General features: G+C 44.1%; 1 protein-coding gene across 1 annotated transcript in view; it reads right to left on the bottom strand.

Moving 5' to 3' along the window:
* The window catches only part of LOC149327173 (venom metalloproteinase antarease-like TpachMP_A), a 52,463-nt gene extending 32,832 nt beyond the window's left edge, over positions 1 to 19,631 (bottom strand). The window contains exons 1-5 of the mRNA XM_089563441.1: positions 19,586 to 19,631; positions 11,899 to 12,071; positions 10,116 to 10,208; positions 9,265 to 9,403; positions 459 to 619 (exon numbers count right to left, since the gene is read on the bottom strand). Coding sequence (XP_089419567.1) covers positions 459 to 619; positions 9,265 to 9,403; positions 10,116 to 10,208; positions 11,899 to 12,071; positions 19,586 to 19,631 — 612 coding nt within the window. The remainder of the gene's footprint in view (positions 1 to 458; positions 620 to 9,264; positions 9,404 to 10,115; positions 10,209 to 11,898; positions 12,072 to 19,585) is intronic.
* Positions 19,632 to 19,902: the final 271 nt, after the last annotated feature.

Here is a 19,902-nt window from a genome sequence, read left to right as displayed (position 1 = left end):
GTTTGCGCTCCTCCATTAATTTCTGTGGGTTCTATGTGTTTGTGTCTTTTCCCATCTTCTAAGTTCCTGCCTTGGCAGTGAAGACAAATTGGGGCAGCGAGGAGCGGTCTGTGTACTGATTGGTCGAGTGTGCGAATGAGGGAACGGCTGTACGACACACGACACGGCACACAGACAGAATACGCTGAAGCATAACATGAAATGTCGCCAGTAACTAAAAACCTTGTTTTTAGCAAGAGGGAAGAGTACTGTATGCGTGTGCGAAAATGGAAGGGCTATCCTATATTTCTACATAGTGTATACTGCCGCACTACTGCTATCCTTTGAACCGAATCTTGAACCGAATATAATGCACCATCGCCAAAAACAATGAACCTGATCGTAAAGCACACATTTATAGCTCTTTCATCTTCCAGCAAAAAGAGAATGAAGAATGCCGCATGCTGGCGGAAGCTTACGGAGTTGATCATGACGCACAGGTAGCCCAGCAGCCCTTCGTGTGTAGAAAAACGGCTGTGGTGAGGGGCATCCACGACGAAGAATATTTCGACAGTTACGTCTTCAGGGACCCTCTGGGGTGTTTCTTGCCATCCTTGATACGCTCTCTCATTGATAACGGCTATTTTGCGTGAAAGTAAAAGAAAACGCACTCTATGATCTCACCACCCCTAATAAAGCGACGAAGTTGGCCTGAATGCCCCTGTAAAAGGCGAATAATTTAATTTGGATACCCAGGCACTATTATAGTCAAAACCTGATTTGTACACAACAAAAGCTTTCAGGTGTTACAAAAATGCGTGTAATATGCCTACAAAACATTTTATCTGAAGTCTGGACTTTAATATTTTTCCTCCAATAAATCAATAAATTAAACATCTTTAAAAAAACACTATTACGCGTCATTCGATTGATCGCATCCACGCGGAGTCCGCTCTACGTTGTTCCAGGATGTTCGGGTAACTTTGCACCCTTTAACTAGAAAGTTCGCTATCAACACAAGGAATATGACAAATATGTAGGCTGCAAAAATTTACAACAATTGTGCACACCAAATTCAGTTGCGGGTGCAACATTTTGGGTTTGAATATTTAGTAGCACTGTAGACATCAGCAATACCTGCGAGGGATTAGACTAAGCAAAATGATTTTCTTCTTTTCACGGGCCAAAATTTGTAAACAGTCTCTAATCAGCCTTAATAATGGGAATGCTCGAAAAGAATTTAACAATTTGCTGTTGATTCGAAGAATGCATCATGAACTAAGAAAAGCTACAAAGGCCAAAATAACTCCGTTTCATTGTTTGGTCCCATCATCAGGGTAATCAAGGCGGAAAGCTGGGCTAGTTGGTTTGTCATAGTATACCGCATACCCCTCTCATGCGGTAGATGCTACGTGGGACAGTCTGGACGCTTCCTAAATGAACGGCTACGAGAGCATCGCACGCTGGTGGATTCATTGGCGGGGGGCAGCCATTTGGCTACGCATTGTAAGCGGTGCGGGTGCGTGCCGGCGTTTGATGCCACGTGTGTGCTCGAAAAGAATTTAACAATTTGCTGTTGATTCGAAGAATGCATCAAGAAATAAGAAAAGCTACAAAGGCCAAAATAACTCCGCTTCATTGTTTGGTCCCATCATCAGGGTAATCAAGGCGGAAAGCTGGGCTAGTTGGTTTGTCATAGTATACCGCATACCCCTCTCATGCGGTAGATGCTACGTGGGACAGTCTGGACGCTTCCTAAATGAACGGCTACGAGAGCATCGCACGCTGGTGGATTCATTGGCGGGGGGCAGCCATTTGGCTACGCATTGTAAGCGGTGCGGGTGCGTGCCGGCGTTTGATGCCACGTGTGTGCTTGGTAGGGGAGGCACAAGGTTAGGTCGTGAGATTTGTGAGGCTTATCACATTATCAGGAAAGGTGACAAGTGTGTAAGCACGACGTCACTTGCCCTGACCAGGAAAGAAACCATGTATCTTCGAAACAGTTTGACACTTCTTGATTAGTTTTTTGTAACTCAGTGTGCGCATGTGCCCCTGAAGTGTTTTTAAGTACATGTTTGGTGTAGTAAACCTTCAGTTGATGTTTAGCGCTCGTCCTGTCTCCTTCTCTGTCTTTGTCTTAGTTTTATGCGCTAGTATTTTAATTAACTACAACATCAGGGTAAAAGGGCCAAAATCTGTAACATACATGGGTCGAGCCCACTTTGCCATCAAAATGCGTAGGCTCAAGCGCCATGGAGAACAAATTCTCACGGTATTTGATAGTTGCGGACAAAGTTTAAAATTTACGTTCGAACTCCCGGAAAACAACGAGCTCCAGTTTTTGAACTTAAGATTGGTCCTGTGCCGTGATCACGTCTGCTGGTCGTTCCAGCAGCGCTCAGTGAGGCCATTGCTAAGTTATCGCCCAGCCCATTCTAAGTTAGTTAAATGTGGAACAGCCGTTGCACGTTTAGGATCAACACTTTCAAAATCTTGTGTGCATAGAATGGCAAATAGTTTTTGTCAGCAGGTTAGGAGATTACAATCGGCAGCCTTCCCGGAAGAGACAATCTAGCTTGCAAGGAACAAAATTCCGAGGAAACTAAAGTCTTTTAAGAATTGCCATCCGTCTGTTCCGACCGGTATAAAAAGGGATGCGGTTATACCATATGTACATCTTTTGTCACATAGATTAAAGTGTGTAGGCGCCAGATATGGCATTTAAGTGCTGTTCCCAGCCCCGAAAAAAAAAAAACTTGAAAAAATATGCGCCATAGTAGATAGGAAAGCAAAGGCTAAAATACAAAAAAAAAAAACAACCGATAGTAGAGCCTGCAAGATAAAACGCCAAAATAAGTTCGTGCCACTTCGTGCCATCCTCTGTTTATGTCAGCAATACCTCTTTAATAGGTATCCCATCGTCCAACCTTGCGTTACATAACAGAGATTGCCCCATGAATAATAACACGGGTTCCCCTGATAAGAAAATGGGCACTCCTCTTTTCTATGAGACAAATGTTGTTTCTACGCATAGGGATAAATTAACAAGGGAGCTGTGTGAGGCACATCACATCCACGTGAATGGTGACACGTGTGTAAGCACTGCCTCGGCGCTTCTTCATGACTCTGAGATTAAGTATCTTGATTCCTATGATTAGAAGTGTTTGCGGAGTGGCATGCTTTAATTGATTGAATAGGGGTTTAACGTCCCAAAGCGACTCAGGCTATGAGCGAGGCCGTAGGGAAGGGCTACGGAAATTTCTACCACCTGCGGTTCTTTAACGTGCACTGACATCGCAGAGTACACGGACCTCTAGAATTTCGCCTCCATAGAAATTCAGCCGCCGTGGCCGGGATCGAACCCGCGTTTTTCGGGCTAGCAGCCGAGCGCCGTAACCACTGAGCCACCGCGGCGGGGCGCGGAGTAGCATGCGTCCTTTTTTTTTTGTGGGTATTAATACATGTGTTTTTTCTAATAACCTCAGTTGTTAGTCAGCGCTTGTCCTTCTCCTTTCTTCTTACTTGTCCGTCGTCGCTGCGCTGGTTCTTACTTCTTCAGTTGTGGTCATTTTAACAGCCAACATTATTATAGATGCAGCAATTATCAGCGTATAGTTTGACGCGGCTGGAATCAGTTTCGGTAAGCTCATTAATAAACAGCAGTATAAGAAGCAGGGCCAAAACAGAACCCTGCGGTACGCCAAATAAGTCATTCACCTAAGATCACGATACGCCATCGACAACTACTTGGTGTCTTCTCTCAACTGGATAAGCTTCAATCTAGATCATACGTTTGGCAGGTCGGTTAAGAATGGAGAGCTTTTGTAACAGCAATGTATGTGAGGAAGAATCAAACGCCCTGCGGACATATAAAAATATACAATCTGCTTGCTTATGAGACCTTACACTTCTCGTGATTGTGTTCTAAAGTATCGCACTTAGCAATCATGCAAAACCAACTAGCCCCCGTTTTAGCACTGCTCGCTTATTACAGTTAACTGAAGAAGCAATTTCATGCGTAAATCCTATTAGCTGTGTGCCATATGAAAAACCGGTGCTGTCAATGATACCTTGGGGAGAAAACGTTGTAGCTTTTAAAATTGCTCATCAGGTTGGTAAATGATATGCTCTAACATATTACAACGCACGCTAGTAATATAAATGGGTCTGTAGTTAGAGGTTGTTTTTACCACTCTTGTAGATGGGTATAGCATTTGTGCACTTCCAATCAGAAGGCAACGCGCCTTGTTAAAGGACGTTGTAAATATTGTAGATAAGAAAGAGACGATAAAAATAGCGCATTTCTTACGGATCAAGTTTGAGATATCATCTCGACCAGAGGCTCAGTGGACTTTAACATTCTTTAAAAGCAAACTGATCCCATGCTCTATAAATTAGACACCTGTCATTTGAGTAAGCCTATTGTCGCTCTTGAAACCAGTTGCAAATGGCAGGAACCAGTTGCAAAAATGTGGACTGAAAGTAAATATTAAAAATTGCTGCTTTGGTTTCATTATCAGCCGCGTAGTTGATGGCATACGAATTATCAGGAGTGGCGTCTGTATTTTTGTGTTTCATTTTAGATGCTTCCAGACTTCCTTCAGGCTATCCTTAATTTTCTTCCTAGATTAAGCAAATATGCATTTTGAGCTTAACGACTCTCTTTCTTTCTGGCTTTGCTAACTTTTTTTTCATTTTCATGCATACGTCACGATCGTGGGACTGACAGTAACTACAAAACAAACGGTAATATTCATTTATTATAAATTAGTATGTTTTTATCTAGGGTTTGCCATTATGACGTTTGGCAGAAATTAGTCGTGATGGCATGTAGCTCTCCGTCCGCGGTAACAGTTTTGAATATGCCCCATAATGTATTAGCTTAAATGGGTAAGCTATGTGACTGGAACTCAGGCAGAAACACACTCCGTTCGCGATATAGCGTTACAGTCGCCTTCTTTATAAAAGAATATCGTGCGCGGTGTTTTAGCACAGCTACGCCAGACAGGAACGGAGGCGTTATCGTACATTCGTTGCGTAAGACCGGCAGTTAACTTCAGTTCACTTGCATGAATCTCTCAGATCCAAAATGCGTCCCGAAAGGCTCAACTCTGAGCAGCCATTTACAAGTTGAATGCGTGGAACACAAACTATGTGCTTGTACGTCTGCGGGCCTAATATCAGGCGTTATAATTGGCGATGAGGATATCGATAAACTTTCTTCTGACACTAACACTCATTCTTTGAAAGATTACTTTCTTTTGTGGATTCGTGTTTATCTTCCGTAGTTAAAAGTACATTAATCACGTTTCTCATAAGCGCTGTTTCTTCTGTATTCATTACGGCTGTTTTGTGTTAAAAATAAATTGGACCTTTGCGAGCAAAAGTTTTTATGGTCCGCTGCTGCGTGACGTTAATATTTAGACAGGTCTTTTATGGTATTGCTGATTCGATTGGATTAGCTTCCAGAGCAAAATACAAATCTGCCAGTTCGACGGCGTATTGTTGCAAGTCATAATGTCGATGGCGAAATTGCACGGGAGGACGATTAACGAATGTGCGATCGAAGCCCACAATGGAGAATTTAATAAATGTCCAGAAGGTGTTTCAACAAGCATGACGACGTCCTTTTCGGACGCGTGGTCAGTTGACCACAACGCAGGTAGCATTAGACAAGAGGCAAATTCCACACGTACAGTGTATTCTTGACAAGGAGTGTGGCCTTGCGCCGCACGCGAAGAAGACAACGGTAGATTGAGGTGCGAGGGGCTTCGTTAAGCTCTCCTTGCACGTGGGTTAAAATTCCGGCCGTGGTGCCAGCCTATCAATGTAGGTGAAACGAAAAGAATATGCACGTTGTGTCCAAAATCTGTGAGCTTTCCAAAACCATAATTGTGGGAATTACTCTGGAGCCCTCAAGCATCACGTCCTTTTCTCCCTTCTTTCTTGCAGTGCCTCCTTCTACCTTTCCCTCGAGGCGAAAGCGAGATGTCTACTGAGACTAAAGCAGGTATAGCCTGTTTTTTTCTTCCTCCACAGCTATTTTCAGTCTATTGTTCGATTTCCAGGGACCATGACGTTAAAATATATCGCATTAACTGTGCGCCGGACTCACAACGTACGGCGTATCGGCGTATTCGTTACCGCAGGTGTCCGAAAGACGGAAAAGAGAATATGAAGAGAGTAAAAATGGGCAGTCGCAAATTTACATTGAACTGCTGTATTTCGATGCAACAAATTAGGAACGCAACTATGCAGATGATAACCGTAAAGCGTTAAAGAATACGGCGCCATGAAAAGCTTTAAAGCTGACAACCTGTGCACACAGTGGGCGTCACTTGTGAACCGTGCGGCTGGCACGTATTCCAAGGAGCACCTGGAGCAATAACAAAGGACTTGAAATTCGAAACAATAAAAAAGGACTTGGCAAAGAGCCGATACCCACAAAAGGTTATTAAAAGTGCGTCCAAACGCCAGATCGACAAGCATTCGCAGCCGCAGCTCACACAAAATGAAATATCGTCATCTCGACGAAAACGGCTGGAGGTTCCTTACTTCCCAGGCGTAAGCGAAGCCCTGACACGAGCCTTCAAGAAGCACAATGTGCATTATGCATATATGTCAACTACCAAATTGGGCGGGAATCTCTTGAGTGTCAAAGATGCTCTGTCCCGCTTAAAGTTCATGGCTATCGTACATAAGATACCATATCATGACTGTGACTCCGCTTACATCGGCGGGAATGGGAATCTGCAACAAGTGAAGGCGGGCTAGTTGGTGCATGGTTGACATTGGACTGCATAGTGCAACCGCGCAAAACGACGAGGGACGAAGAGAGGAAAGCACAGGACAAGACGCGGAACTTCAGCTAAGGTTTGCTACAAGGAAAACCACTTTTATACAGGATTTGTAAACACACCTGATAAACAGCACACACCATCACATTATACGGGCATGCGCGCCACGTGCCCGGATAATGTGATGTTAATGCTGTTTATCAGGTGTGATTACGAATCCTGTATAAATGTGGTTTTCCTTGTAGTAAACCTTAGTTGAAGTTCCGCGTCTTGTTCTGTGCTTTCCTCTCTTCGTCCCTCGTCGTTTCGCGCGGTTGCACTATGCACTCCAATGGAAATCTGCCTCTGCGGCTAATAGAGCACCGCAACGATGTCGTCAAGAATCGGACGGCCTCAAGCGCTGTATCAGAACATGCGAAAAAAGAACTCCATGATATCTCTTGGGATGACGTAGAAATTGCTGTTACCGCTAGAAATTTGTCAGCGTGACTGAACCTAGAATGTCTGATAATACAGACGAATCCGAACACTATCAAGAGAAGAAAAAAGAATCTTCACCTGGCTTCTGCAAAAACATTACGGCGAGCAGTCTTAGATGCTCAAGGTGCAGGTTTCTCGGTTGGTTGTGAAGAAGCAACCCGTACATGTTCCGGAAAGTCAACTAACGTTTCTGACTTGGTGAGTGCCCCAACGTTTATGCCACGCAGCCAATAACTGTTCAGGTCATAGCTGCCACAGAAGTACGAATTATCACCCATTCGGCCATATATTAGAAAACAAACAGAAAAATTTTGTTTGCTAACTGATCAAGAATGAATTTCTGTTGCGAAGACCAGATCGGATAAAAAGTACGACGGATACATCAGCGTGCTCTGCTTCACACGTGCTTTGAAGCACGCACCGTCTGGCCGAAGGAGTATCGTATATTGTGATGTTTCTACGATTTGTACACCAGAGTTTTCTATGTTAGCTGTCCCTTCAACTTTTCCGACAAAAAGTGAGTTCTTTTGCTCCTGAAAGTGCTTCTGTTGGGTGTCCTGAGCATTTCGAGTTCTTTATTGCAGTTAAATTGCTGATGTCCCCTTTGTTGTGTATAACTAATTGTTTTTATTACTGTAAGTCCTTTATCAATGTTAAGCCAAGAATGGCGCGGCAAAAAAAAAATGACTAGGACGAGAGGTATCACGCATACACACAAGCTTGTCTATCTACTGCGGTATTCTTCGCCTAACTAGCGTCACCAACTCGCCGATTTCTTTGCGCCTCTCGTTATTAAATTACTGTTAGCACGCCAAAATCGAAATCTCTTGCATGGACAGGATTATTTCTACATTGACCCAGCGCTGACTGGCCACAGATTAGTGAAACGAATACCGCTGTGTAGTTCAAATGCCCATACTAGCATATTCAAGCAATAACTAAGATCGTAAAATTCAAGGCCATAGCTATCCTTAAAATGCCTTAAAATTCCTGTCAGCAAGCGACGTGTGGGTATCAATATGGAGGAAACGATTGCTTTCTCATTATTTTTCACTTACCATTTGAAATCATACTGACGGATGAAAAAATTTAAAACCAATTTCCACAGGATAGAAATTCTACAATGCTGCCAAACATGTAGAAAAAAAACAGTTTTAGGGGAAACATAGGAATGAAGGCTACTTTAAAATATGCGGCCTTAAGAAAGCCGCTGTAATTGCCGTATTGAAGCAACACGGCTTAGGGACTTGGGGACCGTACTGATGGCATCTGGGATGACACCAAAGCTGTCGAGTTTAAATCAAGTTTAAACGCTGCTCAGCAGTAGGAAAAAAAAAGTTACGAGGAACTTTAGCGGCTAAAGTGGTGAAAGGCGAAAGCCTATGTGCGGCATTCTGCTACGCGATTGTTCATTTCGCGTTCTGTTATTGCATTAACTGCCAATTAATGACACTTAATCTTTGCCTTTAGGCGTGGACTTGTAGCGCTGCCCTGGGGTACACGGAACGGCACCATCCGTTCGGCGCGATGCGTTGCTTTTTGAACGCAACGCTTTTTCACGAAAGGAAATGGCGCTGTAATTTCCTGTCATCTCGGTGGACACCTGAACCGCACCGTATAGAAAGGGAGGAAGTGGAGCGAAAGAAGAAAGAGAAAGAGGGGCCGTAATGAAGAAAATGAAAATTGTATTCGAGGAAAGGAAATTGCTCAGTAACTGTCTCACATATCTCGGTGGACACCAGTCGAAAATTGCATTTGAGGAAAGGAAATTGCGCAGTAACTTTCTCACATATTTCGGTGGACACCCGTCAAAATTCGAGCTTAGTAACGTCATGGCCATTTTGACCAATCTGAAACGCGGACACATTTGCTAACCCGTCTTGGTCACGACAGTATGACCCATTAAAGGCTTTCGCCTTAAAATACGTTGCCCGTGAATGTCCAATCAGTATGCAGGGTATTCTCATTTTTTTCGCACTGTCCTAAAGAGAGCAAAAATTCTACTTACATTTGTCTCTGTTGAAGATAACTTCATTCAGCCTCTCGTCTTGCTCGATCTCGTACAAGGCGTGAGGAATGACGCCATTCTGTACTCGCCCAGATACAGGGATCGGCTCAATTCTGTGCTGAGGACCGACTAGCCCTTTCTGGAAATCATTAAAGGGATAACACACACTACGCAGAAAAGAAGGCACGGCTGCTACTGTGCATTTGTTTCATTTTACTCACTGATAATGTTCAGCCAGGAATGTTCGAGTGAGGCAGGCACATTCCTGTTTTGTGTAAGAAATTGCGGTTCACGTCCGATATTATGATGCATCCGTCTATTCGAATTAAGCTACCTTTGAACACAGGACACAAGCAAATTCAACACTCCAAGAACGCAAACCACTTAACGACTGAGACCTGATCGGTTTTATTAAAAGTGACGTTTGGTCAATTCTCAAAACATATTTTGCTAACTCTTCACAAGCTGTTTTCTTCATTAAGCGAGCCATGGTTATTGTGTCCACTTATTTCTGTGGTTATCTGCGTTACCTAACTGTAAAAATCCTGCAAATCATTGAAAATAACTTCTACTGAATCTATCCCAGAATACCAACCTAGCTATGAGCTAGCAGTGGTTTAACGCTTTGGTTGAAGTGGCATTATTGAAGCGTTTGGCAGTTTCGGTGCAACAGTGTCGTACCTACCATAGCGAAGGTACCACACGGTTGTCTGCAGCTTTAAGGAGTGTGTTCCCAGGCTTACAGCAATCGAGTGCATGAAGGCGAAATGCATAAATAGCATTAGGGCCCTTCACAGAACGATGCTTAGAATCTATTGTTACCATTCATTCTATTGTTCCGTACTACGTACCATATGCACGCCGTTTTCTTTGCTCGTTACCGCAAGTGAGGCCAACTTATCTTCGTCTTCGTACAGATCTCTGTCAATATCTTCACCGCTGTACTGCGAAAGATCCGAGTGATTTCAACACATGGTTTAGTTGCAACAGTTTAATGCAAGGCATTAAAACAAAGCCCCGCAGCAGTACATGAAAAGAGGCTTTTTCAGAAGTCCAGGTATCTTTTTTTTTTTACATTGCAATGCTGTTAGTGAAGGACGCGAGGAGGCAGTGACAGGTGAGCACTGTTGAACTTCCTGGCTAACTTCTAATAGTGAACTTTGCGACTAACAGCCCGCTGGTAATAATTAGAGGTTCGTAGCTGCCGGCAAGTGATAGCCATGTCATTTTATATAGGTCAAAAAAGAAGGTTTTTTTTCCTCGGTGCTGCATACAGACATCTAGTGCTTCCTATGCTTCAAGAGAAAACCGCCGAGCCATTACGACCTTCATATGTAAGGTTACGCCCCACAAGACAGGTGACTTTTTGTGTTCCGAGAATTATGAAGCAATGAACCGCGCTGGGGGAACAAAGGAGGTCACGCAAAATGCGAATCGCCGAGTCCCACGTGCTACTGCATGCTATTGCGATTTCCCTCCGCATGCAATAAGCATTAATAGTACATTTTGCGGGGCGAGTTGGTTTTGGTTCATTATCAATTATTTAAGGCGCAATGAAAGGACGAAGGTAGAAAAACACAGGAAGAGGCGCCTCACCTGGTGTTTTTCTGCCTACAACCTGTCTTGGCGCCCTAAATACATCTGAATTCATTAAGCAGTTTGAGGAAGTGACCGCAGCAGGTACTTGGTGGTGCTACAAAGCAACATGCACGCGTTTGAAAATCCAAGTGGTTATTATTCAGTATGTGGGGAGGTTGTTTTAACGCTTTCCGGTTGTTATTTTAAAAACTCTGAGATATCCACTGGTCAGGTCTGCGTCGGTGGATTATACAGGAAGGCGAACTTTAGGTGCGTGACAGAGCTGAATAATAAGGCGATTAATTACGTAAAATAATGTATTTACCTTTTTTATTACACTAGAATTTGAATGCTGACATCAGTGGTCTTACATTTTCTCTTAGGTAAGGCCTGTCTAAACATCGACCATCAAAATACCCACTGAAACTCTTTTAGTTGGCTTTCGTTTTTCGTGTTCATTATACACAGATGACGTTTCTGCAGTTGATGATGTCGCAGAAGTTTACTTAATTTCTACGACAATACCACGAGCAGCGGCTCCGTCAGATATATGCAGTGCGGGAAAACCAACTCAAGTAAGTTTGAAATGCGATTTTTGACGTTCGATATTTATAACTGCTTTGCGAATAAGAAAATGTAGACTGGTTTCAGATTCGATGTTGACGACGGTCAGTTTTGCAATGTATTCGTGCCCCAAAGATGAACTGCGAAAAGTTTATTCTTCTATTAAGTTATTTTTTTGTCTAATCATCAATATTCTCTACGTGCTTAATATCCGCCTTGCATTAAACCTCCCCTGCAAAAGCCGCAGTGATATGTCTCCGAAAGTCTTAAAATGAAATTGTGTAAACATTAAAAAAACACCTGGTATTGCTGATTGCGTGCGTCAGCTGCACTCAGAAATGATTATGTGGAAACTGCCCGTACATACCTCTTAGAAGCAATCTGTGTCTACTGTTCTTGAGTTAATGCTGAAAATACCTAAAGCTAGAATATATTACCGGGTTTCATTGATAACCTACGGATACAAATGGAATTACTTTACTTTTTACTTACGAATAGCGTGAATGGCTGCCCGTCTTCTTCCGTCAGCACTCGCATCGTGGGTGATGCAACCGACGCTTTTCTGAGGGAGAGCGTCAGATTATCGTGGACGTGAATGACAGTCCTCCCGTCAGAGGCTCTCTCATTGAGAAGCCTGGGGTAAACAATCCGTGGTTTCGGCGACCCTGCAAGCCGCAGTTTGCCTCGGTAACAAATCACAAAACTGAGGAGTTAGGAGAGCGTTGCAGTGTAAGACGGTTGGCAGCTGAAACGCAGCGCTGCATAGTGTCCGATCTTCGTTTTGGGGGACCTGATGGTTGGGCTCGCGGTTATTTAATACGCAGAAGCATTGTAAATTCAGACTTATGGCTTTTGTGCAGGAGATGTGGAAGTCAGCGCGGTACCTGTAAGAGTTTATTACAGCGAAACTCTGTTACAAGAGAAAATATGCATGCCAAAGCTGCACTGTTCGCTGTGCACAGCTGGCGTCTCAGACGAGAAGAGGTAGTGGCAGCAGGCGGCAGTTGCAATTGGGTACATCGCTTGAGGGCTACATAAGTCCCTTGGCGTGTGGCCTAGCTAGTACGTCATCTTGGTACAGAAAAGCAACATTAAAGCTCTATAGGCGGCTCGGCCGGGAAAAAGGTCATGAAGTGTGTTTTCTGGCGTGATGTCTACACTGAATCGTAAAAAGCCGAAGAACTATAGCCAGTACCTAAGGTTAGGCCAGTCGTGCTCGTTTTTATCGCGCCATTCGTCATATAAGACGATGCCTGGAACGCAAAGTGCCATGGCAGGTTTAAAGTCACGGAACCAAAACCTCCCTATTTCTCATATTGAATGGACGGATAGAATGCTGCATGTTCTCCGGGAGGCCGTTTTATTCATTTGCGTGGATATTCGATGATCGTTGACTCCGACGTGAGAGCATGTTGGCGGCAATATCGAGACGGACCACTCGCTTAACGCAGATGAAAAGTCCCGAATGACCGCAGGGACAGCCTGCATCCCCGGTGTGGCTTGCGTGATCTTAAACACTGGTTGGTCGTCCTGAGCGACAAGACGTTTTGCTATTGCTACAACATCACCGCTGAGCGCAGACCTGTTGAAACATTTTTGGACGTCGACTTAGACGGTGCAGGCGAACAGGCAATTGACGTGATGTGAAATTCAGGCATTTACGGAGCATTTTGCTGAAATAGGGTGTTCTATGCCGTGAAAGTAAGGGTTGGTCCCTTTTCTATTACTTATTATGAAGTTTCCTTACCTCTGCATTTCGTCAGGATTGGCACATTACCCGAAAGAATTATTATTGCAGGAGGAGCGTGTGGAGTACATGATACAATAGAAATAACCGAACACAAAAGATGCGACCACAGTGTCACAGCGTTATAGCTTTGGCAACGGAAAAAGAATTTACAGCATTTTCTCACCGGCTTGTAAACATAAAATTGTGGTAGGACTATTGTGTAACTGAAGAATTGAATCCTTGGCAGCATTGGAGTACATTCGGACTATGAAATGGAAAAAGGTAAAAAAGATTGAGGGCACTGAACCAATCTTGGTTCCTATGAAGACCCGTCCTTAGGTGTCTGATTTCAGAGCTGTGCCACCTGTCACTTCTTGTTCCCTGAAATACATACGCACCTTTTTTACTTCTCTCAGAACACCAGTCGCAGTAAACGTTTGGTTCATATTTGTGCGGACGTTGAAACCTTTGCTACATTTCGTATATAAAAATACAAAAAATACGCTCAAATAAAACTGAGCTCCTTGTATAACGAAGAACTTTTACGAAGGGCAGCTGCAAAGGAGACATATGCACAAGTAAGCTGAACTGGGCTAGTCGGAGCAATTGCATCTTCGAAAAACGTAGCGCGAAACACAAGACACAGGTAAGGTGAAGACAGGACACGAGCGCTTCTCACGACTAAATTTTTATTAGGAAGGATAACAGAATATATACCACAGATATGGAGGCGAAGAGAAAGAAGGAAACAACAAAATAACAACTCAAAAAAACAAGAACAAGACGAGAAGATAAGAGGTCGGCGATGGACGCAGGTACATAGCATTGCAATATAAAACACGTGCACAGTTACTTGACAACCGATTGGAGGTACACAATCTCACTTTTTGTTAAGGCGATCGATGCGTCACTAATACACTCCCCCCCCCCTTTCGCGATATAGAACGCTTCAATAATCTCCCTTGTACGTTGGTGATATGCCCTGTCAAGAACAGCAGTCTTATCGAAAAGGGGTGACATTTACAATCCCTGCAATGCTTCGGTAAATTTTCAAGAGCTGTTGGCGTCAAAGAATTTCTGTGTTCAAACAGCCGGACATTTAGACACCGCCCGGTCTGCCCGGTCTGAGTGGTGGCGACAAGTCAGACACTACAAGGACTGCCTTCGTCTGGTGTGCGAACTCAACGGTCCGAACTACCTTCCTACCTACCGTGACTGGTGCCGGACTGCGGAGCAGGCCACGGAATTTCTGTGGGCGTCGGTGCGGATCCGTCTTCCTGGCAAGAAGAAAAAACGACCCCCGGAAGAAAAGGTGATCGTACTAGGAAATCAGCGCCTCCCTGAGAAACACCTGAGGACACTACAACTTGGGCCGAAATACGCCTTCCAACCAGCTTTGAACCCCTTCGACAAACTGGCATTGGTGAGGTCCATTTCTGCTCGGACACGGGACGATGTGCGGGCTCGCTGTGTGGAAGAGTGTGTAGATGCTGTGACTAGGACATGTGACGTCGAGCAATGTAAGTCCCCAATCAAAAGTTTGGCTGATTTCTTGGTCTCTTCAAAATTAAGGGTGCTGGTTTCGGATAAGGAGGGCTTCTTTGTCGTCATGCCCAATGATATGTATCTGGAAAAAGCCAACGGTGCAATGGAAAAGAATTTTCACCAGGTCACCAAAAAAGCAGCCCAGGTCAAGCAGAGGGCGATATCTCTGCTTGAAGAGATGTCGATGGATCGCCTAGCGAAAGCTGTCAAGGGCGCAAAAGTGTCGCATTTGGACATTTTTTTCTCAGTCAAAACACATAAGCCTGACTTTCCATTCAGGGCGATCGTGTCTGAAGCGGGCTCATGGCAACATGCCATCTCAGGCTTCTTGCTTAGGAGCCTTTCGGCCTTAGAAATTGATGACCCGTTCCTAGTACCTAATTCGGAGAAGATCGTCCAGCACCTACAGACGTCCGACACGAGGGGGCTCCGGGCTTTCAGCATTGATGTGGAGAATCTTTACTATGATATACCCCACGATGCTCTTTTGCAAAGTGTTCGGACGTGCATCTGCGACTGCAATGATGAGGCGCGGTTCATCAATCATAGTGGCATGCCCGTGGATTCCTTTTTGGAATTGGTATCATTCTACCTGAAGTCCACATTTGTGGGTTGGAAAGGGTCGTTTTTCCTGCAAAAATCGGGGATCTGTATCGGCTCACGGGTAGCTCCGGTTCTGTCAAACATTTTCCTTAGCCAAATCGACAAAACAATTGAGAGGAATCTGGACGGCCTATCATTGAACATTTTTCGGTATGTTGATGACTATTTGGTTCTTCTTCCCTCTGATCGTTTCAATCACTCGGTCGTTGACGTTTTAAAGGTATTTAAGACATGTGGTCAAGGTTTGAGTTTCACTTTCGAATTGCCTAATGAAAACTCTCTTCAATTTCTTGACTTATCTCTTCATTCTGGCAATAAGCATCTTTGCTGGGGCTACCACCCTAGGTCTTCTAAACCTTTACTCCATTTTCACTCCGGGCATTCTAAAGTAGTAAAAAATGCAATTGTCTCCTCATGCTTACGCTCTGCTTTACTTAAGTCTTGCCATGATAAAATAGCCACAAGTTTTCATGAACAAGTTAATAGATTGACTAAGTCCGGTTATCCGCTTTCGTTGATTAGCACTAGTTGCGAAAAACTCCTGTTGTGGCTCAAGGGCAAGGATGCCAAGAAGGCTATGTTATTCGACGCGAAAAAGAAACCTGTCGTTTTGCCCTATGTACATCGTTTTTCACATGGGTTACGAAATGTTGCCAATCGTTACGAGGTGGGCACAGTAATCTCAGCTCCCGTGAAGTTATCTGGATTGTGTGCGGTGGTCAGAGCGAAAGCAGAGGGATTGAAAAGTGATCATCGTTGCCATGTTAATCACAAATCAAGGTTCGTGCCATGTAAAAAAGAGGTGATTTATAAGATTCCTCTTTCGTGTGGAAAATTCTATGTAGGGCAGACCGGGCGGTGTCTAAATGTCCGGCTGTTTGAACACAGAAATTCTTTGACGCCAACAGCTCTTGAAAATTTACCGAAGCATTGCAGGGATTGTAAATGTCACCCCCTTTTCGATAAGACTGCTGTTCTTGACAGGGCATATCACCAACGTACAAGGGAGATTATTGAAGCGTTCTATATCGCGAAAGGGGGGGGGGAGTGTATTAGTGACGCATCGATCGCCTTAACAAAAAGTGAGATTGTGTACCTCCAATCGGTTGTCAAGTAACTGTGCACGTGTTTTATATTGCAATGCTATGTACCTGCGTCCATCGCCGACCTCTTATCTTCTCGTCTTGTTCTTGTTTTTTTGAGTTGTTATTTTGTTGTTTCCTTCTTTCTCTTCGCCTCCATATCTGTGGTATATATTCTGTTATCCTTCCTAATAAAAATTTAGTCGTGAGAAGCGCTCGTGTCCTGTCTTCACCTTACCTGTGTCTTGTGTTTCGCGCTACGTTTTTCGAAGGAGACATATATTTTCTTTTGTTATTGTATTTCAGTGTTACTTGATTCTGCGCTGCGAGCCGTGTGCCTTTTACAGTCGTGCCTGGCAGTTCAGGAAGGTTCACATTAAGGCAATAGTTACGGTAAAAGCTAGTGTATGAAACTGAAAGCCTAACATATTTACAAATGTATTTTTATTTGCTGACAAATGCATTGTGCCTAAAGAGAGACAGTGATATGATGTAAACTCGCAGATTCATGACACTTGTTTAATGTGCGAACGAGTGATTCACATTCAACCTTTCTAATGCTGAAGCCAAAAGGTCCACGGGGCCCATTTTGCTTCAAATGCCGGTTGAAAAAGTCTGAGAATGTCAGCCCACACATCTAAAGACCACGGGCAGTTGTCCTGCGTTGGCACGACGCTGTCTCTGCTGTACAACTGTTCCGCCTGAAAAACCATAATATCTTAAAAATCTGTGCTATAATGGGCTTCCCATTTGGAGTCATCGTTCTGCTTGTTTTAGCAATAGGGCATGGCAGACACGCTCACCAGCGGCAAAGCATCTGCTCAGCAGTAGTAACAAAAACCATGACACTTAGAACCCTGCGTTCAGGACTCACCGCAATGTGATAGTCCCAAAAGACTCGTCGTCATCGGTCTTTACTACCGATACTGGCCAGCACAGAAGAATCTAGCAGGCCTAGTGTCGCTGTGGAAAACTGCAACGTCTTAAGCCCCATCGTGCTGTCGCGGAATGAAAGGTTATAAAAGGGCAACAGAAGTTTTTAAGGGCTTCGGTCTTGATTCACACTTGCGGTACTTCTTTGCTAAAAGAACTTTTAAAGCGCTCTGTGAGTTATCAGCAATTCTCGCATTATAGGCATTTTATAATGAAAGTTCCACAAATGCACATGATTTTATACTCGCTGAGAGACCCTATAAAAATTATTATCCAAGTTCAAACTCTCTCTTTTCGGTCTAAAATATTACGCGAAACTGTTATTTATTACTGAGTTCTGTTCCATACCAATCTTTTGAGAAATCTTTCAGTACGACACATGAATAAAAGTTACGTAAAGCCAGCGGAGACGACTGACCGGGCAGAGTTTTCACAGCATCTCTACAAAAAGCACAATTTAGTTTCAACGACACAACTACTGAGGGACGGCGAATGTTGGTACCAGCTCTTGGTGCGCAGTTTATATCCTTGGGCGGTGTGCTGAGAGATGACACGTTTTAGACAAGATTAGTCAGTTACCTACGCGAACAAAATAAAAGAGCAATTTTACCGTCAGCTGTCAGTGTCGTGTGAAATTCTGCCGTGAGCCACCCTAGCCTAGCCTGGCAGATGCTAGGCTAGCAGCTCCGTAAACACAGGAGCAATTTCGAATTTTTTGTGTTTTGTGGATAAAATGTTATGGGGCAGGCATACTTAGACAAAGCCAAAGCTCATGCCTCTTTCATTTACCGTCAGTCTAAGACGCTATGTAGCGACAGCAACGAATCGGTGGTAAAGCAAGAGGCCCCGCTTCGGCGGGCGCCGCCATATTGCCTGAACGTGAATGGGTGTTAGGGTGCACGGTATTTGGTCGAAATGGCACTTGCTGCTGTGATTAACCAATAACGCAAGGCGTGCCTTAAGTTATGCTCATTCCTTGCGGCTGAAAGATTTGAGGCCTCCTACAGTAAAACTCCCAATTGTCTCACCTACTAGCTCCTAAGTGTACATTGGTAAAAATCGGCAAGCTTGGAAGCCTTCCCCGAATATGCAGCACAAGCGACGGAACTGTGCTCGAGTGAAGACTAGCCCGAGAAATCTGCCCTGATAAGATTCTTTGGGCTGGGATCAGCCCGATCTTGGGATGGGATTTTGATATTTGACTAAGTCTGGGCACTTATCGGTAAATGTCTCGGGCACGTTTCTATAAACAACGCATCCACGACAGTAGGCTGTGGTTGGCGAATACGATAGCGCCCCTTTAGAATCTTTTTAACTGCACGGCAGCAGCTAGGTTATATTCAAAGCCCACGTGAAAAAAGGTATAAATCTGTAAAGGCGGCTGAGAGAAACAGACGCTGGTCGGAACTTCAGCAAAAGATCATCGCAAGAAACCACAACTTCTACTTCACGTTTTCAAATTTCGCGCACAAATACATGTGAACTGATCCATTTATACCAAGTGTAATAATAAAATTCAAATACCAGGCTTGTACATTTGTCAACAAAACTCAGGGGGCACTTTCACTGTCTAAAGTGCGTAGAGGCGAAAGTGTTTTCCGCACCACGGTGACTGCCTCTGTGGCACTTGTGACGTCGCAACTGGATGACATCACACATAATAATGACTAATTACTAAAACTGACAAATTACTAATTGATGGCTGATTACTTGTTAATTACTACATACTAATTAACTACTCGTTAATGGCGCTTAAGCTTCGCCTTTAGGAGTGGAACGCGACAGCGTGTTGTAGCGCTGCCAGCGATTCAACGGAATGCCACCACCACGAACGCCACCAGGAAAGGCGTCCATGTCGCTTCGACCAACTGCTGCGAATTCATCACTTTCAAGTCCCAATCCTCATGGCTGGGAAGGTAATTGTCTTCGATTTAGGTCACTTGAAACTCGCGCGCAGTCTGTCTGCACCTGCGTGCTCGAGACAAACACTATGTCGCATCTACCACAACGGCGTGTTCTCGTTTCGATGGAGTTATAAATGCAGTTCTTAAAGGTAAGTAGGCAAGGTGATTACGTACTGCAAACTCTTTTACTGAATATTTACTCTTCGCGATATCATGCTAAGCTACCAAGCCGCCATGCGATGGCAGGATGATGCCCCGGAGGAGATAAAATGTGCCTACATTGGCTAGCCTGTCGAAGTCTTTAATTCGGCGATGTTTTGTAAACGTGAAGCAGCCCGTTAAAGTACCAGGTTAAAAATAGCTAAGAATGACGGAAAACTTACCTTTCACATACGTCATGAAGAAGAGAAGCAAGGAGACGAATTTCATGGTCGGTAGATTCGCGTACCTCTGGAGAGCGTTTGCGACCTATATAATTATGAGGGTGAGCTGGAGCGGTAGACTGTAGTACGCGTGAATGTCGCTCTTGACTTAATACCATCTGCGCTGGACTGAAGAAGGTCGACGATTGTCTGTGACTCTCCAGCTGGACCTACCATTTTATAAAGAAATACGATAGTGGCAGTCTTCTTGATCACCGCAAATGAAAAGATATGGATATCAGTACGAACACAGTATGAAAATAAATCATATCCACTAA

Source organism: Amblyomma mixtum, chromosome 10 (assembly GCF_055824585.1).
Source record: "Amblyomma mixtum isolate Tamu chromosome 10, ASM5582458v1, whole genome shotgun sequence".
Taxonomy (NCBI): domain Eukaryota; kingdom Metazoa; phylum Arthropoda; class Arachnida; order Ixodida; family Ixodidae; genus Amblyomma; species Amblyomma mixtum.
The sequence above is the reverse complement of the archived record's forward strand: the minus strand, read 5'-3'. Positions and strand labels throughout refer to the sequence as shown.